The sequence below is a fragment of the Bos taurus genome, chromosome 5 (genome assembly GCF_002263795.3).
Source record: "Bos taurus isolate L1 Dominette 01449 registration number 42190680 breed Hereford chromosome 5, ARS-UCD2.0, whole genome shotgun sequence".
Taxonomy (NCBI): domain Eukaryota; kingdom Metazoa; phylum Chordata; class Mammalia; order Artiodactyla; family Bovidae; genus Bos; species Bos taurus.
In genome coordinates, this window is record NC_037332.1 from 81,274,944 (window position 1) to 81,299,595 (window position 24,652).

Below are 24,652 nucleotides of genomic sequence, written 5' to 3' on the forward strand. Positions count from 1 at the left end.
ATTCTGAAAGAGATGGGAATACCAGACCACCTGACCTGCCTCTTGAGAAACCTGTATGCAGGTCAGGAAGCAACAGTTAGAACTGGACATGGAACAACAGACTGGTTCCAAATAGGGAAAAAAGTACATCAAGGCTGTACACTGTCACCCTGCTTATTTAACTCAGATGCAGAGTACATCATGAGAAATGCTTAGCTGGATGAAACACAAGCTGGAATCAAGATTGCCGGGAGAAATATCAATAACCTCAGATATGCAGATGACACTACCCTTATGGCAGGAACTGAAGAACTAAAGAGCCCCTTGATGAAAGTGAAAAAGGAGAGTAAAAAAGTTGGCTTAAAGCTCAACATTCAGAAAACTAAGATCATGGCATCCGGTCTCATCACTTCATGGCAAATAGTTAGGGAAACAGTGTCAGACTTTATTTTTCTGGGCTCCAAAATCACTGCAGGTGGTGATTGCAGCCATGAAATTAAAAGACGCTTATGCCTTGGAAGGAAAGTTATGACCAATCTAGATAGCATATTCAAAAGCAGAGACATTACTTTGCCAACAAAGGTCCATCTAGTCAAGGGTATGGTTTTTCTAGTAGTCATGTACGGTTGTGAGAGTTGGACTGTGAAGAAAGCTGAGCGCTGAAGAATTGATGCTTTTGAACTGTGGTGTTGGAGAAGACTCTTGAGAGTCCCTTGGACTGCAAAGAGATCCAACCAGTCCATCCTGAAGGAGATCAGTTCTGGGTGTTCACTGGAGGGACTGATGCTAAAGCTGAAACTCCAATACGTTGGCCACCTCATGTGAAGAGCTGACTCATTGGAAAAGACTCTGATGCTGGGAGGGATTGGGGGCAGGAGGAGAAGGGGATGGCAGAGGATGAGATGGCATCACCAACTCAATGGACATGAGTTTAAGTAAACTCCGGGAGTTGGTGATGGACAGGGAGGCCTGGCATGCTGCGATTCATGGGGTCGCAAAGAGTCGGACATGACTGAGTGACTGAAATGAACTGAACTAAACTGATCAAATATTTTCTAGAGCAACAATGTGCTTTACTTTGATTCTATACATGATATACATTGCTGTTGTTGTTCTGTCACCCAGTCAGGTCTGACTCTTTGTGACTCCGTGGACTGCAGCCCGTCAGGCCTCTCTGTCCCTCACCATCTCCCGAAGTTTGCCCATTTCCTTTACATCAGTGATGCCATCCTGCCATCTCATCTGATGCCCTCTTCTCCTCCTGCCTCAATCTTTCATAGCATCAATGACTTTTCCAATGAGTCAGCTGTTCACATCAGATGACCAAAATACTGGAGTTTCATCTTTAGCATCAGTCCTTCCAATGAATATTTGGGGTTGATTTCCCTAAGATTGACTGGTTTGATCTTGCTGTTTGAGGAACTCTCATGAGTGCTCTCCAGCACTATAGTTTGAAGGCATCAATTCTATGGCACTCTGCCTTCTTTATGGTGCAGCTCTTAAAACTGTGCGTGACCAATGGGAAAACCATAGTCTTGACTACACAGACTTTTGTCCGCAGAGTAGTGTCTCTACTCGTCATAATTATTTAATTAGTATTACTTTAAAAGTTGCATGTGGTTGTGGAATTGCACCTCAGTAAATGAATATCTGAATCATAAGTCAGCCTACTTTATGCAGTTCCTTAGTATCAACAGTTAAGGAAGTAGGACTTCAATTCCTAGATAAATTTATGAGCTCACATTACAGCTCCATCAGTGCTTTTCACATATTGATCTAACTGCAGATGAAATTTCCATATTTCAAAATTCATCTGCCAGGTAACTGAGGAGCTTCCATCTAATTTTCAGTTGGAAATAATCAATCTGCAATGTAATGATATGCAAAATGAGAAGAATTTAATTCTACAAATGCTTCTCAAGTAATGAATACACTCAATTAAAATTATATACTCACTGACTGATACCAATATTTTCCAGTACTTATTTGTGTGAAAGACATTCTTAAAGATGAAATATGTAGAGTTTCATTAGATACCAGCATTAATAAGTATTTGTAATCATTTTTGATGATAGGAATACTTAATGGAACCACAATTAAGCAAAATATTATTCTTTCCAAAGAAAATTCTATTCTTCTCACTAGTAGTGAAGGACAGGGAAGCCTGGTGTGCTGCAGTCCAAGGGGTTGCAAAGAGTCAGACACAATTTAGCGAAGAACACAAGTAGATGCACATTATGAAAAATTAATATTATTATATTTTGAATTTCATCAACAAAAATTTGTGAATATTTGCTGTTTCTTGTGTAAACATAAGCTCCTACATAATATTTTCAATTAAGCCTCTTGGCCCATAAGTTTCTAAAATATTTACTAACTGGCTCTTTACAGAAAAAGCTTGCCAATCCCCGATTTAGCTCATAATTCTGTAAGCTGGCAACCTGAGCTGGGCTCAGCTGGACAGTTCTTTTGGTCTTGGCTGGGTTCTCCCATGTATCTGCCATCAACTGGTGGGTCCCAATCTGGCTGCTGCTACAATGATGGCCTACAGTAGGCTGGCTTGTTTCTCCTTCCTATGGGCTCCTATCTCCTGCAGACTAGTTCGGGATTTTTCACATAGCAGCTGGACAGAATTGTAAAAGAAAGGGTGGAATGTCTCTTAAGATACGGGCTCAGAAATGATACAGTGTTACTGCAGCCACATTATACTGGCTTAAGCAAATATGTATTAAACACTAATTCCAAAATTCTTATCTAATTGTCTATATGTCTTTTCAATACATTCAAAGCTATCAAGCAGTCTGTTTACCTTCTTAGAGACATATCTCCAGGACATATCTCCAACCAGGATTGGTCATTCTCTAGGTCAGTTATTGTGGGATTTCCATGATTTTTCTAGGGGTTTGGCTACATCTCTCTGGAGCTTATCAGCTTTCTAGATACCACTGGATTCTTTTTTCTTTCTTTACTTCTTTGTTTTGATAGAGTACTTCCTCCAGGAGACTCCTCAGAAAAGACACGTCTTTCTTTGTTTTGATAGAGTACCTCTTTCAGGAGATTCTTCAGAAAAAGGTAGGTGAGAAGTGTAAGTTTTGGTATTTCCTTTGTCTTGAAAATGCTTTCATTCTATCCTCACACTTAAATTATAGTTTGGCTGAGTGTAGCTTTCTAGGGAAAATTTGTGCAGTTTTCAATGTTATTGAGGAGTCTGCTTACACATTCTGATTCATTATCATTTGCATAAATGTGTCCCTCTTATGAGAACATTTATGTATTTTCTTTGCCTTTGCTGCTCAAAAATTTAATGATAAACTTAGTAACAGCCCTACCTAGAAACTTGTATCTTAAAATTTAGAAACGCATGTCTTTCAATTTTGCAAGATTTACTTTCATACTATTATTAATATATTTACTGCATTTTACTGCTTTTTATTTCCCTTCAAGATCCTGTGATTCAGCAAAAGAATCTCCTGAACCAATTGCTTAATTTCCTTGTCTTTTCACTTCTATTTTCCATTTCTTCATATTTTTATACAATGTTCTCTGGAAGACTCCTAACACTTCATCTTCTGACTCTTGATGCTGTTTTTTAAACTTTCTATTGTATTGTAAATTTCTAATCCTTTCATTTGACTTTTAAAAAGGCACCCTCTTCCTGTTTCATAGGTGCAAAATCTCTTACTTTTAAGGAAATTAATGATAGTGTTTTTCTTTTTAATTTTTCATGTCTCCATAGAATGTTTTTAATCTCTGCTTTTCATGAGGAGTATTCTATTTATACTTGACTATTTGCTCATGTTTAAAGAGTAGAGCACTAAAACGCTGAGTAACATATCTTTGCTTGCAGTTGTGGTTTATGGACTGTGATCTTAAGAGCAGAGTAATCTGGCTGAGTTGTTTCCTTGGGGAGATTTCTGATACCAATACAGTTAAGTCTTTTATCCTGGGCTGCCTAGATGCCTCAGTTAAAGAATATTCCAATTTCCTGTTTGGTTTTCAGCATTCTGAGAACTGTGATGGGAAAAATGGGTAAGGTTCTCAATAAGCAGCTGAAAACTTTTCACCTTGCTGCCCTTCCCATCCCATTTCATTATAGCATTTATACCTTCAAGTATGCTTGGTGATCCCTGGTCCAGACACCTTCCACTTTCTTTTTCTTTTTCCCCCAGAGAACTAATCCCAGGTTTCTGACAGAATTTGCAGAGGATGAGTGGGGATCTGTTTATTACACAAACTTCCAAACTCCCCTTCAAAGTGAAGCTTCATCTTCATTTCACTTCTAGAGATACCTGGTTCCACCAACTGGGAAGCCTTTGGGAGTTTCCCCAGAGTACACTGCAAGTTGTATATTTGTCTTCTCAGTCATCTCCACTTCTAATTTAGGGCTCCATTTCAGAGTTTTCATTTCAGTGAGGTTTTACAAGGGAGTTAATAAACCTGGTCTTTTATCTGGATATGTGTTAGAAAAAAATGTATGAAACTTTTTATTTTGAAGTAATTTTAGAGGTACAGAAAACTTACAAAGACAGTACAAGGGTTCTCATATGCCCTTAACACAGCTTCTTCTAATATTAACATCTTACATAACTATGGTACATTTATCAAGCTAACAAATTAATATCATATGGTAATATTAAATAGATTACACTCAATAGATTATTCTGTTGAGCATATACATCACCTTTTCTAATAATGCCTTTTTTCTGTTCCAGGATTAAACTAGGGTAAGATATTGCATTCAGACATCATGTCTCATTAATCTCCTCCAATTTGTGGCAGTTTCTCAGTCTTTCCTTATTATATTGACACTGTTGAAAAGTACTTTTCATTTTGAAGAAATTTGGATTGGTGTTTTTTTTCTCTTACATTTAGACAGGGTTATTAATTTTTGAGAATGCCACAGAAGTGAATAATGCTTTTCACTGAAATCAGTGATTCTAATTATTACAGTTCATATTCTCATCCTCTGTCGCCCCCTTCTTCTCCTGCTGTCACTCTTTTGCAGCATTAGGGTCTTTGCCAATGAGTCGGCTCTTCCCATGAGGTGGCCAAATTATTAGGGCTTCAGCCTCAGCATCATCTCATCCTCTGACACCCTCTTCTCCTTTTGCCTTCTATCTTTCCCAGCATCAGGGTCTTTTCCAATGAGTCAGCTCTTCACATCAGGTGGTCAAAATATTGGCGCTTCAGCTTCCAACCTGTCAATGAATATTCAGGGTTGATTTCCTTTACGTTTGATTGGTTTGATCTCCTCACTGTCCAAGAGACTCTCAAGAGTGTTCTCCAGCACCGCAGTTCAAAAGCATCAGTTCTTTGGTACTCAGCTTTCTTTATGGTCCAACTGTCACATCTGTACATGACTACTGGAAAAACCACAGCTTTGACTGTACGAAACTCTGTTGGCAAAATGAGTACCTGGTACACAGCAGAAATGCCTAATTAATCTTCAACAAATGAGTGAATTTGTTTCCTCAATTCAAAGAAACCTACTTAAGGGTAGGGACTATAACTTACACCTCTTGTGGACCCCACAAGAAGTGTATGTCTTGTGGATATACCTAGGTTAAAGCTTCCCTGGCTTTTTCAGTTCATGATTTGTTTGGCTGTCTCAGTAATTTTGTTCATGGTGCCCTCTAGGCCAGAAGAAACACCTAATTGTCCCATTTATTAATGGAACATACCTTAGTAGCCATTTGAAAAGATACAAAAAATGGAAAGAAAAATACTTTTAATTTATTATTAACCATAGTTATTAATGGGAATTTGTACATGTCAGGCATTGTACAACTTCTTAAATCTTGACTTAAGACTGGACTTCATTTCCTATTCCACAATGATATTTGCATGGTAATTGTTTTTTATCATAGCAACGTCTAAAACCCACGTTCGCTAAGATATGATAATAATAGAAAGAAATGTAAGACTGTCATTAGTATTGACAAGCTAGTCAAGAGATCTCAAGTGTCTTCTCTGTGTTGTCCTTTAATATTTAAAATACCAGGCAGCATCCTTGTGAAGTCCCTGCAGTGCAGGGCACCCTGATTCAGTTTAGAAACTATAGCCTGAAGTAATCACAGCAATTAGCCACTCACTCACTGTTTATCATACATGGTAATATTCTAGGTGTTAAAACTACAAAGGTGGTGGTAATAATGGTAAAATAAACAGCATCAACAACAGCAGTGGTCATCTCAGTTACAACAAATCTTATGTTTCAGGCAACATGCTAAGTAAGCTAAGTGAATTTATGCTGGGCTATAAACTTATTAACAGTACTTAAAGATTCGGTGACCTAATAGAGGTCTGTGTGAAGAGCAGAGTTAAGCAAAACATACTGTAAACAGTATTAAAAACTAAAAAAGCAATGATATTTGGTATTTAAAGTAAGAAAACTAACGTGCATTTTTCACTTAATCTTCAGAACCATTTTGAGAGGCAGGTATACCCTGAGATTTAAAGCAGTAAAACTACTTAATTATGTTTAAAAAGTGGCAATGTAAAAATTTCAAACATATTTTAAAGAGATTTTATAGTAATTATTTCTGGAAGAATTTCCAATGATTATGTTAACACAATGGTAGATTTAGGGCGCGTTAGTAACTGGGTACAAATTTGCAGGGTTGGTAATTCCTATTGACACAGGAACAGAGATATTCTATAACAAAAAAAGGACAGTAGAAATGATATTCTCAATATATATATATTCTTTGGTCTCCTACTTAATCCTTTCTTCAGAGTCCTGGATAAAAATTATACACCTGTTGCTAGATAACCTGTGATCTAATGATTTTTTATCATCCTGGGCAATTTAAAATTATTCACCTATTTCTTCTAATCTGTCTCTCTTCAAATAAACAAACAACAATACCCCTTCACTGCAGCCCTTCAAATATGTGAACAATGTTCTCATATCTTTATTCTCCTCTTCTCTGAGCTATGTACTCCAATTCCTTCAAAACTATATGGCAAAGTTTCCTGCTCTGTCACTGACTTGACCACAATACCACATAATATCTACATGATATTTTATGGTGTCTAAAGCTGTTTTATAATCTATCAATGTTTTTATTCGACAATCGACGTATGTTTTTATTCTTTTTGAAAAACATGTTTTTAAAGGTCTCACAGCAACTCTACAAAGCAGGTATTATTATTACTGTAAAGTGGGAAGTGGGGCCTCATACATTTTTAAAAATTGGTCAAGGTAACACAGTCACAAGCTAGGACTCAAATCTAACCCCATTTGCTACTTAGCACATTTATTTGGCAATCAGTTAGTTATTTCAATCACAGGTAACAGAAAATTCAGCACAAACTGTCTAAAAATAATTCAGTCTCACACAGAAAAACATAAAAGAAATACAGGTTCCAGCAATGTGATGGGGATCTCTCTCCCTAGCTCTGCCTTTGGTGTTGGCTCCATTTGCAGAAAAAGTTCTACACATATGGTCCCAAGATGGTCACCTACAGTTCCAAAGATTTTCTCATTTTTTTCTGTGAATGAGAGTGTTTACGTACTTGAGGATCCAAGTCCCAAATGTAGTCTTATAGGCTTGACTCAGAATTTGTGTGAATTCTTGGAACCTTCTAACATGGGGATGGAATATAATCATTAGCCTAAGTAAATAAGGACTTATGCCTAGATTAGAAAGTAGGTTAAATCTCACCTAAACCACATGGCTAGGAAATAAAAAGTATCACTTTGGGAAGAGAGGAATAGATGCTGAGGAAGCACTAATAAATGTCTTAAGTTAGTCCCATTCTGATTTGGAAATGTCTTTCTTAAAACATGGTATATGGAACTGAATGTGCTGTTTCCATCTGACCAGTGAGAGTGTGTGCTGTACTGTGACTAAAAAATTCCTATTACTACTCATGCAGAAATTCATCACTACCTTACAACAAATTCAAACTAGTTGTTCAAAGTAAACACTTTTCTGAAGCTGAAATTCATTATCCTTTTTTTTTGCCCAGATTTCTTTCTGAGTACTTTATTAAACTTCAATAGTAGTAACAATCATCTCAGTTTGGCAACCAACAGACAATCTAATGCATACTTTTTAAAAAGGGATCATAATAGCCAAAGCATTAATTTAGGTGATCCTACTTTTAGTAATACAGTCCATTTAAAAGCAAGCAAAACTCTTAAGAGAGCCAAACTGTGTTATCAGAGATCAAGTTCATTTTTGAAAGATTAACGATTCTCCTAAAACAGTGCCGGTCCAGAACCATTTCACAGTCTCTTGCAGCTTGTTCAAGACGCAGTTCCTATTTTTAAAGTGCTGATAATATAGTAAAGATGTCCATCAGCAGATGAACGGATAAGAAAGCTGTGGTACATATATACAATGGAGTATTACTCAGCCATTAAAAAGAATACATTTAAATCAGTTCTAATGAGGTGGATGCAACTGGAGCCTATTATACAGAGTGAAGTAAGCCAGAAAGAAAAACACCAATACAGTATACTAACGCATATATATATGGAATTTAGAAAGATGGTAACGACAACCCTGTATGTGAGACAGCAAAAAAGACACAGATGTATAGAACAGTCTTTTGGACTCTGTGGAGGGGGGGATGATTTGGGAGAATGGCATTAAAACATGTATACTATCATATAAGAAACAAATCGCCAGTCCAGGTTCGATGCAGGATACAGGTAGCTTGGGGCTGGTGCACTGGGCTGACTCAGAGGGATGGTATGGGGAGGGAGGTGGGAGGGGGGTTCAGGATAGGGAACACGTGTACACCCATGGCAGATGCATGTTGATGTGTGGCAAAACCAATTCAATATTGTAAAGTAAAAAAAAAAAAAAATAATTAAAAAAATATATTTTTTAATTATAATAATAATTTAATATTATTAAATAATATGATGATCCAGATCCTAATATGGTTAGGCACTATAGAGTTAAATACTGCCAATGAAGAGGAAAGAACTTTGATTTAATCTGAGAAATGGACAAAGAAATTTACTGAATTAAAAAAAAAAAACTAAGTTATTAACAAGAGAGGGTTTTGAAAGTTAGGAAAGCCATAGCATTCTAGGCTGAAGGCACAGTATTGCTAAAGGCCCAGTACCATAAATGGGGCTTCCCTGGTGGCTGAGATGGTAAAAATCTGTCTGCAATGCAAAAGACCCAGTTTTGATATCCTGGAGATGGGAATGGCTGCCCATTCCAGTATTCCTGCCTGGAGAATTCCATGGAGATAAGAGTCTGATGGGCTACAGTCCAGGGGGTCGCAAAGAGTCAGACACGACTGAGCACCTAACACACATCATAAACAGGCTAGTAAGTGTACCAGTAGGATGGTACAAAAAGCATGAAGTGTGAAGCAGAGAGGCAGAATATGAGCTGGAAATGTGGAGACCAGGTCACTAAAAGACTTATATTTTATGTTCTGAAAGATCTGTCGATCATTCTACGTATATTCTACAGACTATGGGAGGCACTGACATTATTCCAATTTGAAAAGGGACAAAACTGGAAACAAAGAAATGTATATAAGAGGTCAAGGTAAGCAATAAGAACCCTAAGTAAGACAATGATAGCGGGTAGGAAAGAAGTGTATAGGTTTAAGGATTATTTAACAGGTAAATTGGGAAAACTTTAATGATTTAAAGGTAGTGAAACGGAGACAAGAGAGGAAAAGTTTAGGAGGAGTTCCTTCTCTGCACTGGCTAACTTGGTAGATGGCTATTTCACTACTTGAATAAAAAGGAAATGTAACAGGAGGAAAAAGTCTTGAGAGATGAGAAGGTAAGCTGATGTACTATTGTTCACCTGTCTCTAGATACAATACTGTTGACAATTAAAAATCTAATTAAGATTTTACCTATATCTAACTAGGTTACCATCAAAATTCAGTACATAAAAAAATTTAAAACTAATGAATCCAAAAAAAAAAAAGTCAATACTGAAAAATTATTTCAGTGTTGTGAAACTATCTGGCCTGCTAAGTTAAAATAGAAACGTTATTTCCTTTTTAAAAAGAAGGGTCAGGTGGCAATGCTAAATTTTTTAAAGAAAATTTAACCACTGATTGTAATGTCTGTGGCTTCTGGGGAAAACATAACCCCAAATTACTGTGGCTGTGGTTATAAACTATTATGAAGAGCTTTCAACGTCAGACATAGTTTAAGTGTCTGTATGCACTGGAGTCTTTTTACAGGACTTTGCTAGAACAGCAAAATTAATGACTCTCTTCTTTTTGCCCACTTTGGTGTCAATAACAAATGTGCTTTAACAAAGATTTTTAAGAAACACAGAATTAATTTAATATGAACATCAAATAAGCCAGAGTCATACGCTTTCTCCTTAGTATACCAGAAAAAAAAAGTGCAAGTCTACAATCAACAGTGAGTTGGTCTTACTTTACGAACAAGGCCAAATCAAATCAAGTCATCTCTCAAGTACATTTGGATAAATGTGTGCCACAATCCTTAGGTAGTGTGTTTTGGGTCATAGTTTAACATTTCTCTCCTCAGTTAAAGTCAGTATTAATACAGAGAAAATCTAGAAGTAAATTGGGAAGCAAAAGCTGTTTTTCCCCTTGAATTTCTCAGAAGTAAATGATGTTGCTTAAGTTAAGCCTGATTGCTTTTTGCTTTGCCACATGCTATCCTCTCCACATTTGAGTAAGACTTAGTGGCCAAGATGTTAAGTGCTGCTAATTACAAATTTTATTTTCAGAATTCTTTCCATTAAAGATATATCTGAGTGCTGTGGAGTGACCTAAATCTTGGAATTAATGAAAACATTCCAGGCTTCACAAAGCCAGGCCCTTCAGTCAGTACTCAAGCAGTTTATAGTTCCCAGGACAGTAGTTCTTCAGGCTTGATGTTTCTCAACCAGCTGCCAAAGAACTAGCAGACAGAATGAGCGGTGGCCTCTGAAACTAGACAGGAGCTGGGCAGAGGGTGGCAGGAGCTGCTATTGTGCTGCTGGCTCTGAGCTTCCCAGAAAATGTAGATGAAGGGGTGGTTGATCAACCCTGGTAATAGTGTGATACAGAAAGCATCAATAACTTTAATACCTTCCAAATTTCATCTGAGATACAGTAATCAGTCTGTTTCTACTATTACACAGTTAATTTAAAGTGGATATAGTTCTTTCTAGTTAGAAAATGGCCAAGTTCCATAAAAGAATGTCATGTAAAGTCTTGTCCAGATTTTATTTGCTTTTAAATATCATTTATATACTTGTTAATCTCAAATTTTGGTCTCCAGCCCTGACATCTCACCTGAACTCCAGGCTCATATTTATAACTGCCTACTCAATATTTCCTCTTGGATTATGAATACATACCTCAAATTTAGTGTGCACAAATTAGATGTTATCTCCATAAAACTAAATTTTTTCTCACCATAGTACTGATAAATGAAGTCACCATCTGAAGTTGCTATCTATCCAATAATTTATTCTTGGTAGTCGTTTGTTTTTAAAAATTAGCTTCATTAAAATATTATTTACATATAGTAAAATGATCAGTATGAAATATATAATTTGATATGGTTCTATCAAATCAAATGTAAGCACCACTACAATTATGATTAAAACATTTTCATCATCTTCAAATGTCCCCCTGCTATGTAAGTCTCTTCCCTATCAACTACTGATTTCTTTCCTCTCAAGCTAATTTTGCCTTCTCTAGGATTTTAAATACAGGCATATCTTGGAGATATTGTGGGTTTGGGTCCAGATCACAGCAATAAAATGAATATTGGAATAAAACAAGTCACAAAATCTTTTGGTTTCTCAGGGCATATAAAAGTTATTAGGTTTACACTTTGCTACAGTCTATTAAGTGTGCAACAGCATTATGTCTAAAGTAATACATGCCTTTGTTTAAAGCTTTATTGCTAAAAAATGTTAAACATTCTCTGAGCTTTCAGAGAGTCTTAACCTTTTTGCTGGTGGAGGGTCTCGCCTCAAGGCCGATGACTTCTGACTAATCAGAAGGGTGGCTGCTGAAGGCTGGGGTGGCTGCGGTAGTTTCTTAAAGTAAGACAGAACAATGAAGTGTGCTGCACTGACTGACTTCCTTTCACAGTCTCTGTAATTTGGAATACTGTTTGATAACATTTTACCTGGAGTAGAACTAACAAATTTGGAGTCAATCTTCAAAAACCCTTGCCGCTGATTTAGCCAAATGTGCAGTTACTTCCTCCACTGAAGTCTTGAATACCTCAAAGTTATCCAGGAAGGTTGGAATCAACTTCTTTCAAACTCCTACATGTCAATATTTTGACCTCCTTCCGTGAATGTGAATGTTCTTAATGGCATCTAGAACGGTGACATTTTCCCAGAAGTTTTCCATTTACTTTGCTCAGATCCATCAAAAAATCAGTCTGTCAGTAGCCTTACAGACTCTATTTCTCAAATAATAAGAGTTGAAAGTTGAAATTACTCCTTGACCCATAGGCTGCAGAATGGATAGTCTGTTAAGCAGGCATGAAAACACCATTAATCTTTTTGTACGTCAGAGCTCTTGGGTGGTCAGGTGTACTGTCAAAGAGCAGTAATATTTTGAAAAAAAAATTTTTTTTTGAGTAGTAGAAACAGAGAACTGAAAATATTCGGTAAACCATGTTGTCGGCAGATGTGCTGTAATCCCGGCTTTGTTGTTCCATTTATAAGAAGCATAGGCAGAGTAAATTGGGAATAATTCTGAAGGGCCTGAGGACTTTCAGGGCCAAAGGAGCACTGGCTTAAACTTAACCAGCTGCATTAGCCTCTAATAAGAGTCACCTGTACTTTGACGCTTTGAAGCCAAGCACTGACTTCTTCTCTATAGCTGTGAAAGTCCTAAATGATATCTTCTTCTAATACAAGGCTGTTTCATCTACACTAAAAATCTGTTATTTGGTGCAGTCACCTTCATTAATTATCTGAGCTAGATCTTCTGGATAACTCACTTCAGCTTCTACATCAGCACTTGCTGCTTCAGCTTGCACTTTTATGTTATGAAAAAGGCTTCTTTCCTTAAACCTCATGAACCAAACTCTGCTAGCTCCCAACTTTTCTTCTGCAGCTTCCTTGCCTCCTTTGGCCTTCACAGAACTGAACAGAGTCAGGGCCGTGCTTTGGATTAGGATTTGTTGTGAAGGAATGTTGTGGCTGGTTTTATATTTTATCCAGAAAAACGTTCTCCATATCAGCAATGAAGCTATTTTGCTTTCTTCTTATTTGTGGGTTCACTGGTGTAGCATTTTTCATTTCCCTGAAGAACTTTTCCTTTGCATTCACAATCTGGTTAACTCTTTGGTGTTAGAGGCCTAGCTTTCACCTTGTCTCAGCTTTTGACATGCCTTCGATCCCTGGGCTGGGAAGATCCCCTGGGGGAAGGAATGGCAACCCACCCCAGTATTCTTGCCTGGAGAATCCCATGGATAGAGGAGCCTGGCTGGCTATAGTCCATAGGGTTGCAAAGAGCTGGACACCACTGAAGCAACTCAGCAAGAACGTCCCTCACTAAGCTTAATCATTTTTAGCTTTTGATTTAAAGTAAGAGAAGTGTGACTCTTCCCTTCACTTAAACAGTAAGAGACTATTTAAGAATTATTAATTGGCCTGATTTCAATAGTTTTGTCTCAGGGAATTAGGGATGCCCAAGAAGAGGAAGAAGAATAGGGAAACGGTTCATTGATGGAGCAGTCAGAATACATACAAAATTTACAGACTAAGTTCGCTGACTTACATAGGTGCAGTTTGTGGTGCCCTCAACTCAACAATGACAGTAACAGCACAGATCACTGTTCACAGATCCCGACAAATAGAAACATAATGAAAAACTCTGAAATATTATAAGAATTACCAAATGTGACTCAGAGACATTAAGTGAACAAATGTTGCTGGAAAAATAGTGCCAATAGACTTCTTGAACTACAAACTTTTAGTTTGTAAAAAATGCAGCATTCACAAAGCTTAAGTAAAGTGAAGCACAATAAAACAAAGTGTGCCTGTAAGTAGAATCATGCAGCATGCAAGTTTTTTTGATTCTGGCTTCTTTCCTAACTTACATATCTAAAAGTTCCCCTACCACCTATCCTTACCCAAACACAAAACCTTGATTTTTTTCTTCAAAGTCCATATCACTATAATGAATTACTTTAATTATCATGGGTCATTCTCAACTTGAATATACACTCTATGAGTGCCTAGGGACCTTGGGTATCTTATTCACAGCTATATGCTCACAGCTTCCAAAAGTGCCAGTATATGGCAGATGGTCAATAAATATTACTGAATGAATAAAAACATAAAAAAAATTTCCCTCACGTTTTCCTACTAAAATTACCAATACAGTTAATTACAAATAAGATGTATTTGTATTTGTTCTAGGATAAATTTGTTCTCTCACACTGAGAGAGAGAATAGTAGTAAGTCACAAGGCCTCTAGAGTAAGGCTGCCTGATTTTCAACGTGGCCTATTGCCTCACCTGAGTTACTATGGCCTTGAGCAAGATCATGGCATCTGGTCCCATCACTTCATGGGAAATAAATGGGGAAACAGTGGAAACAGTGTCAGACTTTATTTTTGGGGGCTCCAAAATCACTGCAGATGGTAACTGCAGCCATGAAATTAAAAGACGCTTACTCCTTGGAAAGAAAGTTATGACCAACCTAGATAGCATATTCAAAAGCAGAGACATTAGTCAACAAAGGTCCGTCTAGTCAAGGCTATGGTTTTTCCAGTGGTCATGTATGGATGTGAGAGTTGGACTGTGAAGAAAGCTAAGTGCAGAAGAATTGATGCCTTTGAACTGTGGTGTTGGAGAAGACTCTTGAGAGTCCCTTGGACTGCAAGGAGATCCAACCAGTCCATTCTAAAGGAGATCAGCCCTGGGATTTCTTTGGAAGGAATGATGCTAAAGCTGGAACTCCAGTACTTTGGCCACCTCATGGGAAGAGTTGACTCATTGGAAAAGACTCTGATGCTGGGAGGGATTGGGGGCAGGAGGAGAAGGGGACGACAGAAGATGAGATGGCTGGATGGCATTACCGACTCAATGGACGTGAGTCTGAGTTAACTCCGGGAGTTGGTGATGGACAGGGAGGCCTGGTGTGCTGCAATTCATGGGGTCGCAAAGAGTCGGACACGACTTAGCGACTGAACTAAACTGAACTGAACTGAGCAAGTTAAATAATCTTCTTGAGGTTTAATTTCTGCATCAGTGAAAATGGGAGTGATAGTTTTTGTCTCATAAGTTGGTTTTAAGGCTTAAATGAGATTAAACATGTAAAACAATTTAAAAAGTACCTCATACCTAGAACTGAATGAAAGATAGCCAATATCGTTAGAATTATCGCCATCTCTACCATCATCAACACCATTATCTTACTATTTTGTGCAAAGATGAAGAAACAGTTCCATAAGAATAGTTTTTAAGCTAATGACCTAAAATAAATAGCAACAAACAAATGGACAGAAGACAGATAAAGAACATCAAAGTCTTACAATGATACTCATATGAATCACACTGTCACCTATTTGCCACATTAGTTGAGAAAAACTTTACATGTTGATAAACTCACTAGTGGTGAACTTATTATGAAAAAGGCAAGGCAATATGAACACCAATCCAAATTCTATTCTTTTTTAGAGGATAATTAACTTTATTTTGAAATATAGTGAAAACCAATGTTATCCCAACTGGAGTTCTGATCACTGAGAGTCTGAAGCATTCTCTCAAGATAGAATAAAAATTTACATAATTCTTTTGTGCTTGTGTTCAGTGAACTTCTAAAAGGCCAGTATTAAAGTGTCAATGCAATGTTTCCCAAACTTGGAGGTTGATGTGAATTTTCATCCTGTCAAAAGCAGGAAAAAAATGTACATAGACCAAATCCAAGAACGTATGTACTGTGGTTTATTCTGTAATTAGGATACTCTTTTATGACAGGTGGGCTTCCCTGTGGCTCAGCTGGTAAAGAATCCTTCTGCAATGTGGGAGACCTGGGTTCAATCCCTGGGTTGGGAAGATCCCCTGGAGAAGGGAAAGGCTACGCTCTCCAGTATTCTGGCCTGGAAAAAACCATGGACTATTCCAAGGGGTCACAAAGAGTCAGACACAACTGAGTGACTTTCACTTTATGACAGTTAACCTACCTACCTCTCACTTACCTATATATCTATTATAATATTAATTTTTCTGATAATCCATATAGAGATTATCAGGTAGAAATTTATCAACACTAAGATTGAGGATTATTTTCAATAAGTGTGAGGAAGAGGAAATTAGTGGTTTCCTAAAATGGAAGATTCATAAAATTTTGTGCTCTAGGATCAATTTTATTTTCCATTTGGATACTATTAGCAAAAGCCTTCAGTAAAAGAACAAAATCAGAACAAGCTTGACTACACTTTACATACCTATATGCCCAGAGGCCCTGACCATATTTTAGGCATGTTAGTCACAAGAAGGAAGGCTAGGGTATGTGTGAGGGGAAGAGAAAAGAAGCAAACTTCATTAATGATGAAAGACTTCAGGGCTGGTGGGCATGAAATTTTGGCTAGTTTACAACGGCAAACCTCTTATCCAAAAAGAATTTGGTATGTGAAAAGCATACCAAGTTCCAGCTTTCATGGATCCAAGAATGAGAACAAAACCAAGTTTTCTAATGGGCTTCAAAGACCACGGCCACATATGACAATTTCATTTAGACATGCTCAAGCATGTCATTAAATTAGCATGCCTTTTCAAAGTTGAAGACCAAACCATGTACAGTTTTCACCAAGAAATATCACCATTCAGTTTTTAAACTAACAAATAATTCAAAGCACTATATTTCTCATTTTTAACTTCTTTTTCCTTTGCATTATGATAAATATGGGATTTCAATTCTGCCTTATATGATTAACAATGGATCTCCTAATACTAGTGAATTAAAATAGCAGATTAAAGTCTTTGTCTATTAAGTCCAACATTAATGCAGTTTCTGTAGACTGTTAGCAGGACTGTAGTTCCTGTTTATAAGCACACCTTTCTGTTTCTTTGCATATCTCACAATGTTGTGTTGATAAAAACTGGAGAATCAAAATAGATCTCCTCCATCCTCTAGAATTAATTTTTGTGCTTCTTGTCTGTTTAGGAACTTTCATTTTGTAACTTTTATGACAATTTTTGCTAGTATTCTCATTGCCTTTCTGGATAAAATACTTGGCAGAGACTAAGGATCTCAAGTCCTGCTTGAACTCTCCATTTCAAAGAGTATCGATATCTGCCCAATTTCTTTTTAACATATTAAATTTCTAGATTTAAATATTTAATTAATCTGAAATTCATATTAGTAGACAAAATCCAGGAAAAAAATTACAGCCAGATGCAATTACAATTGTTCCTGACTAACCCAGCCTTAAACTGCGAGTCCATTTAAATGTGTATTACTTTTTTCAGTAAACACATACAGCACTACATGATCATGACTGCTTGAATCTGCAGATGCAGAACTGTGGTAGTGAGGTCTGATTTTAGAACTTGAGAGTTGGCAGATTTTGGTATTAATGATGGGCCCTGGCATCACTACCTCACAGATACTAAAAGAGGACTATATTTTTAATCTTGTCTGGGTTAATTAGTTAAATACTTTTGAGAATCTAATAAATGCTACAGAGTATCACTGCAGAAAAATCTGCACATATACACAAATCTTGCATAATTTCAGTAAAATCACAGACTGTCTAGGGCCCCTTTCTATGGAACCCAGATTAAAAATTTGTAAATTATAGAAAAAATTTGTGTCTCTTTCTGTATTCTTATTCTATTGGTCATTGTATCTATCTATATCCTTAGCAGTGCCATACAGTTTTAATTACACCAAGCATCTTTCCTTGGTAGCTCAGTTGGTAAAGAGTCCACTTGTAATGCAGGACACCCTGGTTCCATTCCCAGGTCGGGAAGATCTGCTAGAGAAGGGAAAGGCTACCCACTCCAGTAATCCTGGGCTTCCCTCGTGGCTCAGCTGGTAAAGAATCTGCCTGCAATGTGGGAGACCTGGGTTCGATCCCTGAGCTGAGGAGATCCCCTGGAGAGGGGGGAGGAGGATCTCCACTCCAGTATTCTGGCCTCAAGAATTTCATGGACTGTATGTATAGTCCATGGGGTCACAAAGAGTCAGGCATGACTAAGCGACTTTCACTTTCACAAGCATCTTTCTGCTTCAAAGCCTTTACACTTGCTATTCTCCATACCTGAAATACTCTTTTCCCCTGCTGCTGCTGCTGCTAAGTCGCTTCAGTCGTGTCCGACTCTGTGTGACCCCACAGACGGCAGCCCACCAGGCTCCCCTGTCCCTGGGATTCTCTAGGCAAGAACACTGGATTGGGTTGCCATTTTCCTTTTCCAATGCATGAAAGTGAAAAGTGAAAGTGAAGTCGCTTAGTCATGTCCAACTCTTACCAATCCCATGGACTGCAGCCTACCAGGCTCCTCCGTCCCTGGGATTTTCCAGGCAAGAGTACTGGAGTGGGATGCCATTGCCTTCTCCGACTCTTTTCCCCTAGCTAGTCTCAAAGTAAACTCCTCACTTCAATGCAGGTCTCAGCTCAAATGCTATCTCCTTAAGTCCTTACCTGATTACACTATTTATACATCGGTCCCCTCACTTTTAGCTGCTTAGACAGCTTCACTTTTCTTCATGACCCTGATCACTACTTCATATTTTATTACAACTTTAATAGTTTCCTGTGAGTTTTCTTTACAAGAAGGAAGGGTATTTTTTTTTTTTTTTCACTACTGTATCCTCAGAAATAAGTAAAGTCCCTGGAATATTTCAGGCGGTCTTTTCAATTATTAATGTAAAACACCAAAGTTTGAACATGGCAACTTACTGGCTTATCCTGCTGGTCTAAGTAAGTAAAGTACATAACAGATATATAAGCTCCATCTGCTTCCCAAGAAAAGTAATTTGTCAACTTTCTAGAATAGGACTGTGAGGCTTTAAGAGGCTAAGAGAATGCTAGTTGTTTCACTGTAGTTTTTACTGCAACCATGTGAGAATAAACGTAGTGAGCTGTTTAAGGAAGACTTGGAATACATTTGGTAGGACTACCTCACTTCTGAAAATCAGAGTTACCTGGCAACATTGTTTGTTCTTTCTGTTGTAGATCTTCTCTAGTCAACTGTACACACACACACATACACACTCACGCTTTTTTTTTCTCTTTATCAAAATATGTATCCATTTGTAAGAAAAGAAACACAATATATTTATTCCTGACATGACTGGATTGTCCTCATGGTACCCTGAGCCTATAGAGAATAAATTTCAACATGTCATATACTATAATGTTTCTTATGGACAAGAATACTTACAAATTCACAGAGGAGGGTACTCTTCTATGTTTTTTAGTTTGGGTAATAAACATGTGCTGATTTATTCATGCCCTCTTTCCCAATTTCATGGTGACTAACAGCCCACATCTTTGTGAGGTTAAAGGAGTGGTCTGTGGTCACAAAGAAGTTTTAAGTAAACTCTCCCAAATTAGGATTTAACCAATGATCTTGACATTAGTGGCATGGAATTCCAACCAACTGAACTGACAGACAATTAAACATATATACAATATAACTTTGTGACACTAACATAGGTTACAGAAAGAATTAGAAAATAATCATTATGCTAGTGGAAAAAAGAAAAGAAAAAAAGATAAAATTTATCACATTACTGTTATACTGTTTTCTTATCATAGGTAGATATTACTGACAGATCTGTTTAATTTTCATAATAAACGGGTAATTGTGTGTTTTTGAGAACAAATTTAAGTGACATTAAAAAAAAACTATAACATTGATCCCAGATACTAGAAGCACTCGGTTTCCTAGGGCTTCATTAAAATTAATAAGTCATAAGAAAATCTGGGTTTTTGTTCTCAAAAGCTGAAAAGAAAAGTCATTTCAGTTACATTTATAAAGCATGGTCAAATGAACAATCATGTAAAACAAAGACTTCTACGAATGTTATTTTTTGCTTTTTATGCTTGTTGGAGGGAAGATTTATTCAGTTATCTCATACCTGCGATGCCTAAATGCAGGTATTAATAGAACCATGCGAATTCAATTATAGAAAATTAAACTAATGGATTTTTAACTGTTCATTAATGTAATCAAAAGATATTTTGAATGTAGGCCATATTTGTTGATATGTGTATATTTCATGAGACTACAGGGGTTATTTGTGAGGTTCTACTTTTACTACCAACTACAGGTATATAGCCACACAAATTAGACACAGATGAATCTAGTTAAACTGTTTTCAACACATATATATTATTTTCTTTGATTTTATGTGCATGTGTGTGTTTGTGAAAAAGGAAAACAAGCATATCAAAGAGGAGACAATGTAGTTATAATGATTAAACATAAATTTGGATTCTGACTTCTTTGAAAATAGACTAAAAAGGCAAAATTATCAGCATTAAAAAGTGAAAAGTACAGATATATTAAAAATTATTCAGTTAAAATATTAAACTCAAAAGTAAAATAATTATGCCCAATAAGGTGATTTTAAGTAAGATAAAATAATAGTAAAGTTACTTTATTTTGAGAAAATTTAGAAGAAAGAAAATATTCATAAAGAGCTAATTTTACTAACCTGACTAATTTTTCTCTGCTCTTGTATAGCTTTTTGAATTGCCTGAGATACTTCCTCTTGATCTTTTGCATGCTCAGTCTTCCACAACTCCCTTTCTTCAGCATGGATATTTTCCAAATGTTTTCTTTCTTCTTCTATAGCTTTTAAAACTGCATCCTTCACCACTTCTTTCTCAAGCTTCAAAACAAATAATGACCACAACAAAAATATCTGAGTGAATGACCACAGTAATTCCTTGAATAAGACACACTGGAGTTAACCTAAAAAACACAACACTTTGATCTTACTGGGTTTATTTCTGACATTGTTTTTTTTTTTTTTTTTTTACTCTTATGTAATAACTGCTATAAAATAAAAACAATTATTTGGTTTTACACAAATAACCAACTTATTTTCATGGTATTTCTAAACTTCAGAGAAAGCCTTAAAGTAGCAGTTTTCAAATTATTTTGCCTTAGGACCTCTTTACACTCTTAAAAATTATAGAGGATTTCTAAGAGCTTTTGTTTACATGGGTTATACATATTAAGATTTTCCACCTTAGATACTCAAACCAGGAGAAGATAAACATATTAACTAATTAAAAATTAATAACATTAAATATATATTAATAATGAATTTTATGAAAATAACTAATTTTCCAAAGTTAAAAAGTTATAAGAATATCTGCAAACCTAGTTACTATCTGACTTAATAGAAGAAAGCTTAGATTCTCACATCTGAGTTCTGTATTAAATCTGCCATGATTTTTTTTTGGCTGAAGTGTATAAGAACAACCCAGCCTCACAAAGATATGAAGTAGAAAATAAAATGTATTTTATACATACTAAATGTATCCAGTTGAGATCACTGTGGATATTCTTTCTGATTTCACAGCAAAACTTAACAAGGAGTAGTTCTTAAAGGTAAGTTGCAATAAGGAAAATAAAATCATGTCAATGAACTTCTTGTACTGTTACATTACAATCTTTTCTTACCTTCTGAATGAATTCTTTACAGATGATTTTTTGAACATTTTTTATTTGGAAAACATTGATTCAATGAGTTATGCATCTCTTTCAGATGTTGACACATTTCTCAATATTATAACCAAAACAGTCATATTTGTTCATACCACCATCAATCTCATTAGAACAGTCTTTAAGTATTAAAAAGTAGAAATAAATCTTCCAAATTTCTAATTTTTGTTTTAAATCTCTAATTTTATCATTGGCAACAAAAACTGTCAGGTTTTTTTTTTCCCCTTAAGGTGTTGGGCTCATTCTGAGTATTTTGGAGAAAGTGTCTGCCTCATACTAAAGTCTGTATAACCCTAGTAATTCAGTAAAATGGCATTCCATGAAAAAAGAGTCCATTTTGGATGGAACTCAAACAGCTGCCTAAGAATTTTCCTCAAGAAAATCATCATACTTTGGTACACAGTAAAGTCCATGGGCCTCCCACTCCTGAGAGAGTTACCACTTTTTATCTTGTTTTCAGCTCACAAGCAAGTTTGACAAAAGCCATTAAAGCTGACAGTCATCTTTTTTTTTAACTCTTGCTTTATTTCACAGTTCTTTTGAATCACTCCCTTACTGTGTACACCAATGCCTTCCATGTTGTTTATACCAAATGGTACTTTTTGTTCTTTGTTTAATCCTTATTTTCATGACCTCAAGCAATGTTCTACATAGCTGATTATTTCTGATTTTGTAAAGCCCTCTCTTTTCCTGGTTTGCATGACAGCATGCTGCATATATCCTTCTATGCATCCCGCTGAGTGTTTTCAATTCTTTGGAACGTCTTCCTTTCTCTGGATCTGAAGGAATACTCTGGGAGTTCATAACTTGGCCATCTCCTGTATCATCTATATCAAACATGTTGATTCCATCTTCTATTTCCAGAATTTGGCTATTTTCATTATTTTCCAAGTTACTACTGCTACTTGAGTTCTTTCTGCCATTCACTATCTCTTACCCAGAATTGAGATACATTCTGTTAATTCCTTCTCAGGCTTTGGCCTTTCTTGCTACAGTTTTCCCCAAATTAATATAAGTTACCATTATGACCCACCTATACTTGGAAATTTCAATGTGTCTCTACTTCTCTAAGGAGAAGCCTGGTAGGCTTCAGTCCATGGGGTCGCGAAGAGTCAGACACGACTGAGTGACTTCACTTTCACTTTTCTCTTTCGTGCATTGGAGAAGGAAATGGCAACCCACTCCAGTGTTCTTGCCTGGAGAATCCCAGGGACAGCAGAGCCTGGTGGGCTGCCATCTATGGGGTCACACAGAGTCAGACATGACTGAAGTGACTTCGCAGCAGCAGCAGCAGCTACTTATTTATGGAACAGAATTCCAACTCACTATTCAGAATGTTAGTCATCCTTCAAGGCTCAGTTCAAAAGAAATTTACTATTAAAAACTACTACGACATGGAAACACAATCTATGCACTCGTAATACTTTAATGTGTTCCTTTTTACCTTATTAGTACATAAGGGAGGTTTTTTAATCTGATTGTAAATTCTTTAAGAAAAAGACAAAATCATAGTCATTCTTGAACTTCCACCCCAGCATAGTGATTTGTACATAGGAGACTTTCAACATGTGTTTGCTAAATTTAAATATAAATCCAAAACGAAACACTCAGTGCTCTATTTGTGTTAAAAAATTTAGTAAACAGAAACTTCAATTAAATAGTGCCAGGAGACCATAAGATAGAACATGCTGTGACATGGCAGAGCCCAGCGGGAAGAAGCAAGACTCCTCTACTTTCCCAGTGAGAATTCAGCCAATGAAATGCCATGGACTCTGTTCACCATGGCCCTCCCAACTTCCCTTTCTTCTTCCTCCCTCCCCGTATGGGGACTTGCACATGGCTCACAATATGGTTGCAGACCCTAACTGCAATTCCCTGACAATCCTGAACAGATGCATCATTGCTGGAGAAATATCTGGCATTCTATTTATTTTAGGTCAACACTTTGGTGGCCTGCATAGGGATCAGAGAAGACGCCTGAAGGCTCTGGGGCTACTGAACAGATATGGAACCCAGTGTTACTCACTGCTTTCTTGTTGACTGGAGTTTTGCAGGTACACCTTTCTCCTAGATCCCAAGTTCATGCCCTCTTTGTGTTTGAGGCTCTCCAGGTTTTATTCAGACTCTGTTTAAAGGTTTTGCATTTCTGCTAAAGGCGTTGTTCTGCATGCATTTGGTGCTTCGGTCTGATTTTGAGTTCAGACTGTTTCCATTGAAGCTGGCTGGAAATGTCTTCAGTCCATTCCTTTGGGAACAGTGACTTCTTCACTGAAACTGTATCTGTTTTTCATCCTTAGGCCAATTCTTTGGAAGGGACTATTCTCTGGAAATTGACTGAAAAGGTCTTTGGCCTGGCTTTTCCAGGGCCACGCTGTCTCCTTAGAACTGACTGGTGATAGCTTATAAGCTGTTTGAGCTGTAAGCTGTTAAACTGTTTGAAATTGTCCTTTTAATCTAGAGAAAAACCTCTGAGAAATGAGATCCCACTTATCTAAGTATTTTGAGGTCACTCCCCCTACAGGGACTCCAGCTAAACTGATCTTTAAAAAGGATAGTGCTAATCCTCCTCATGCTCATTTTTGGAAAAAAGAAAAGAAAAAAAGAAAACTGATGTGACTAAAGACAAGTTAGAATATCAGTGGCCATTATGGGAAACTTTTGAAATTTCTAAACTTAATTTCCTTAAAACTGAATTAGATCACAACAGTTCAAAACCTTTCAGAACAGAGTGGTGTGCCTGTTTTGATTGGTATCTTAAGACTTCTCACCATTATCTAAAGCTGAAAATAGTCTCTCTACAAAATAAGATTTTAAGGTTAACTGAGGCAAACAAACAATTAAAGAAAGATGAAATGGTTCCAAAAGCCTCAGGCTCTTCTTCCTTGGTTTCCCCAGCACTATCTTTCTCATCCTTGGATCTTCTTGGCCGGACTCTGCCTCTGGCACCATGTTCCTCCCACCTTTCTGTGCTCTTGATGCCTCCTCTATATCCCATAGTAATTATCCTATCAAACTTACCCTTTTTTCTAAAACTCTTCCCACTCCATTTTCCTC

At 36.8% G+C, this 24,652-nt stretch overlaps 1 protein-coding gene across 17 annotated transcripts in view; it reads right to left on the bottom strand.

Moving 5' to 3' along the window:
- CCDC91 (coiled-coil domain containing 91) overlaps positions 1–24,652 on the bottom strand; it is a 394,283-nt gene that overhangs the window by 76,730 nt on the left and 292,901 nt on the right. For 16 of the 17 annotated variants that reach the window (XM_024991854.2, XM_024991857.2, NM_001193032.1 and 13 more), the window contains one exon: positions 20,580–20,756. The exons of the other annotated variant lie outside the window; for it this stretch is intronic. In XM_024991854.2, coding sequence (XP_024847622.1) covers positions 20,580–20,756 — 177 coding nt within the window. The remainder of the gene's footprint in view (positions 1–20,579; positions 20,757–24,652) is intronic. 17 annotated transcript variants of the gene reach the window in all.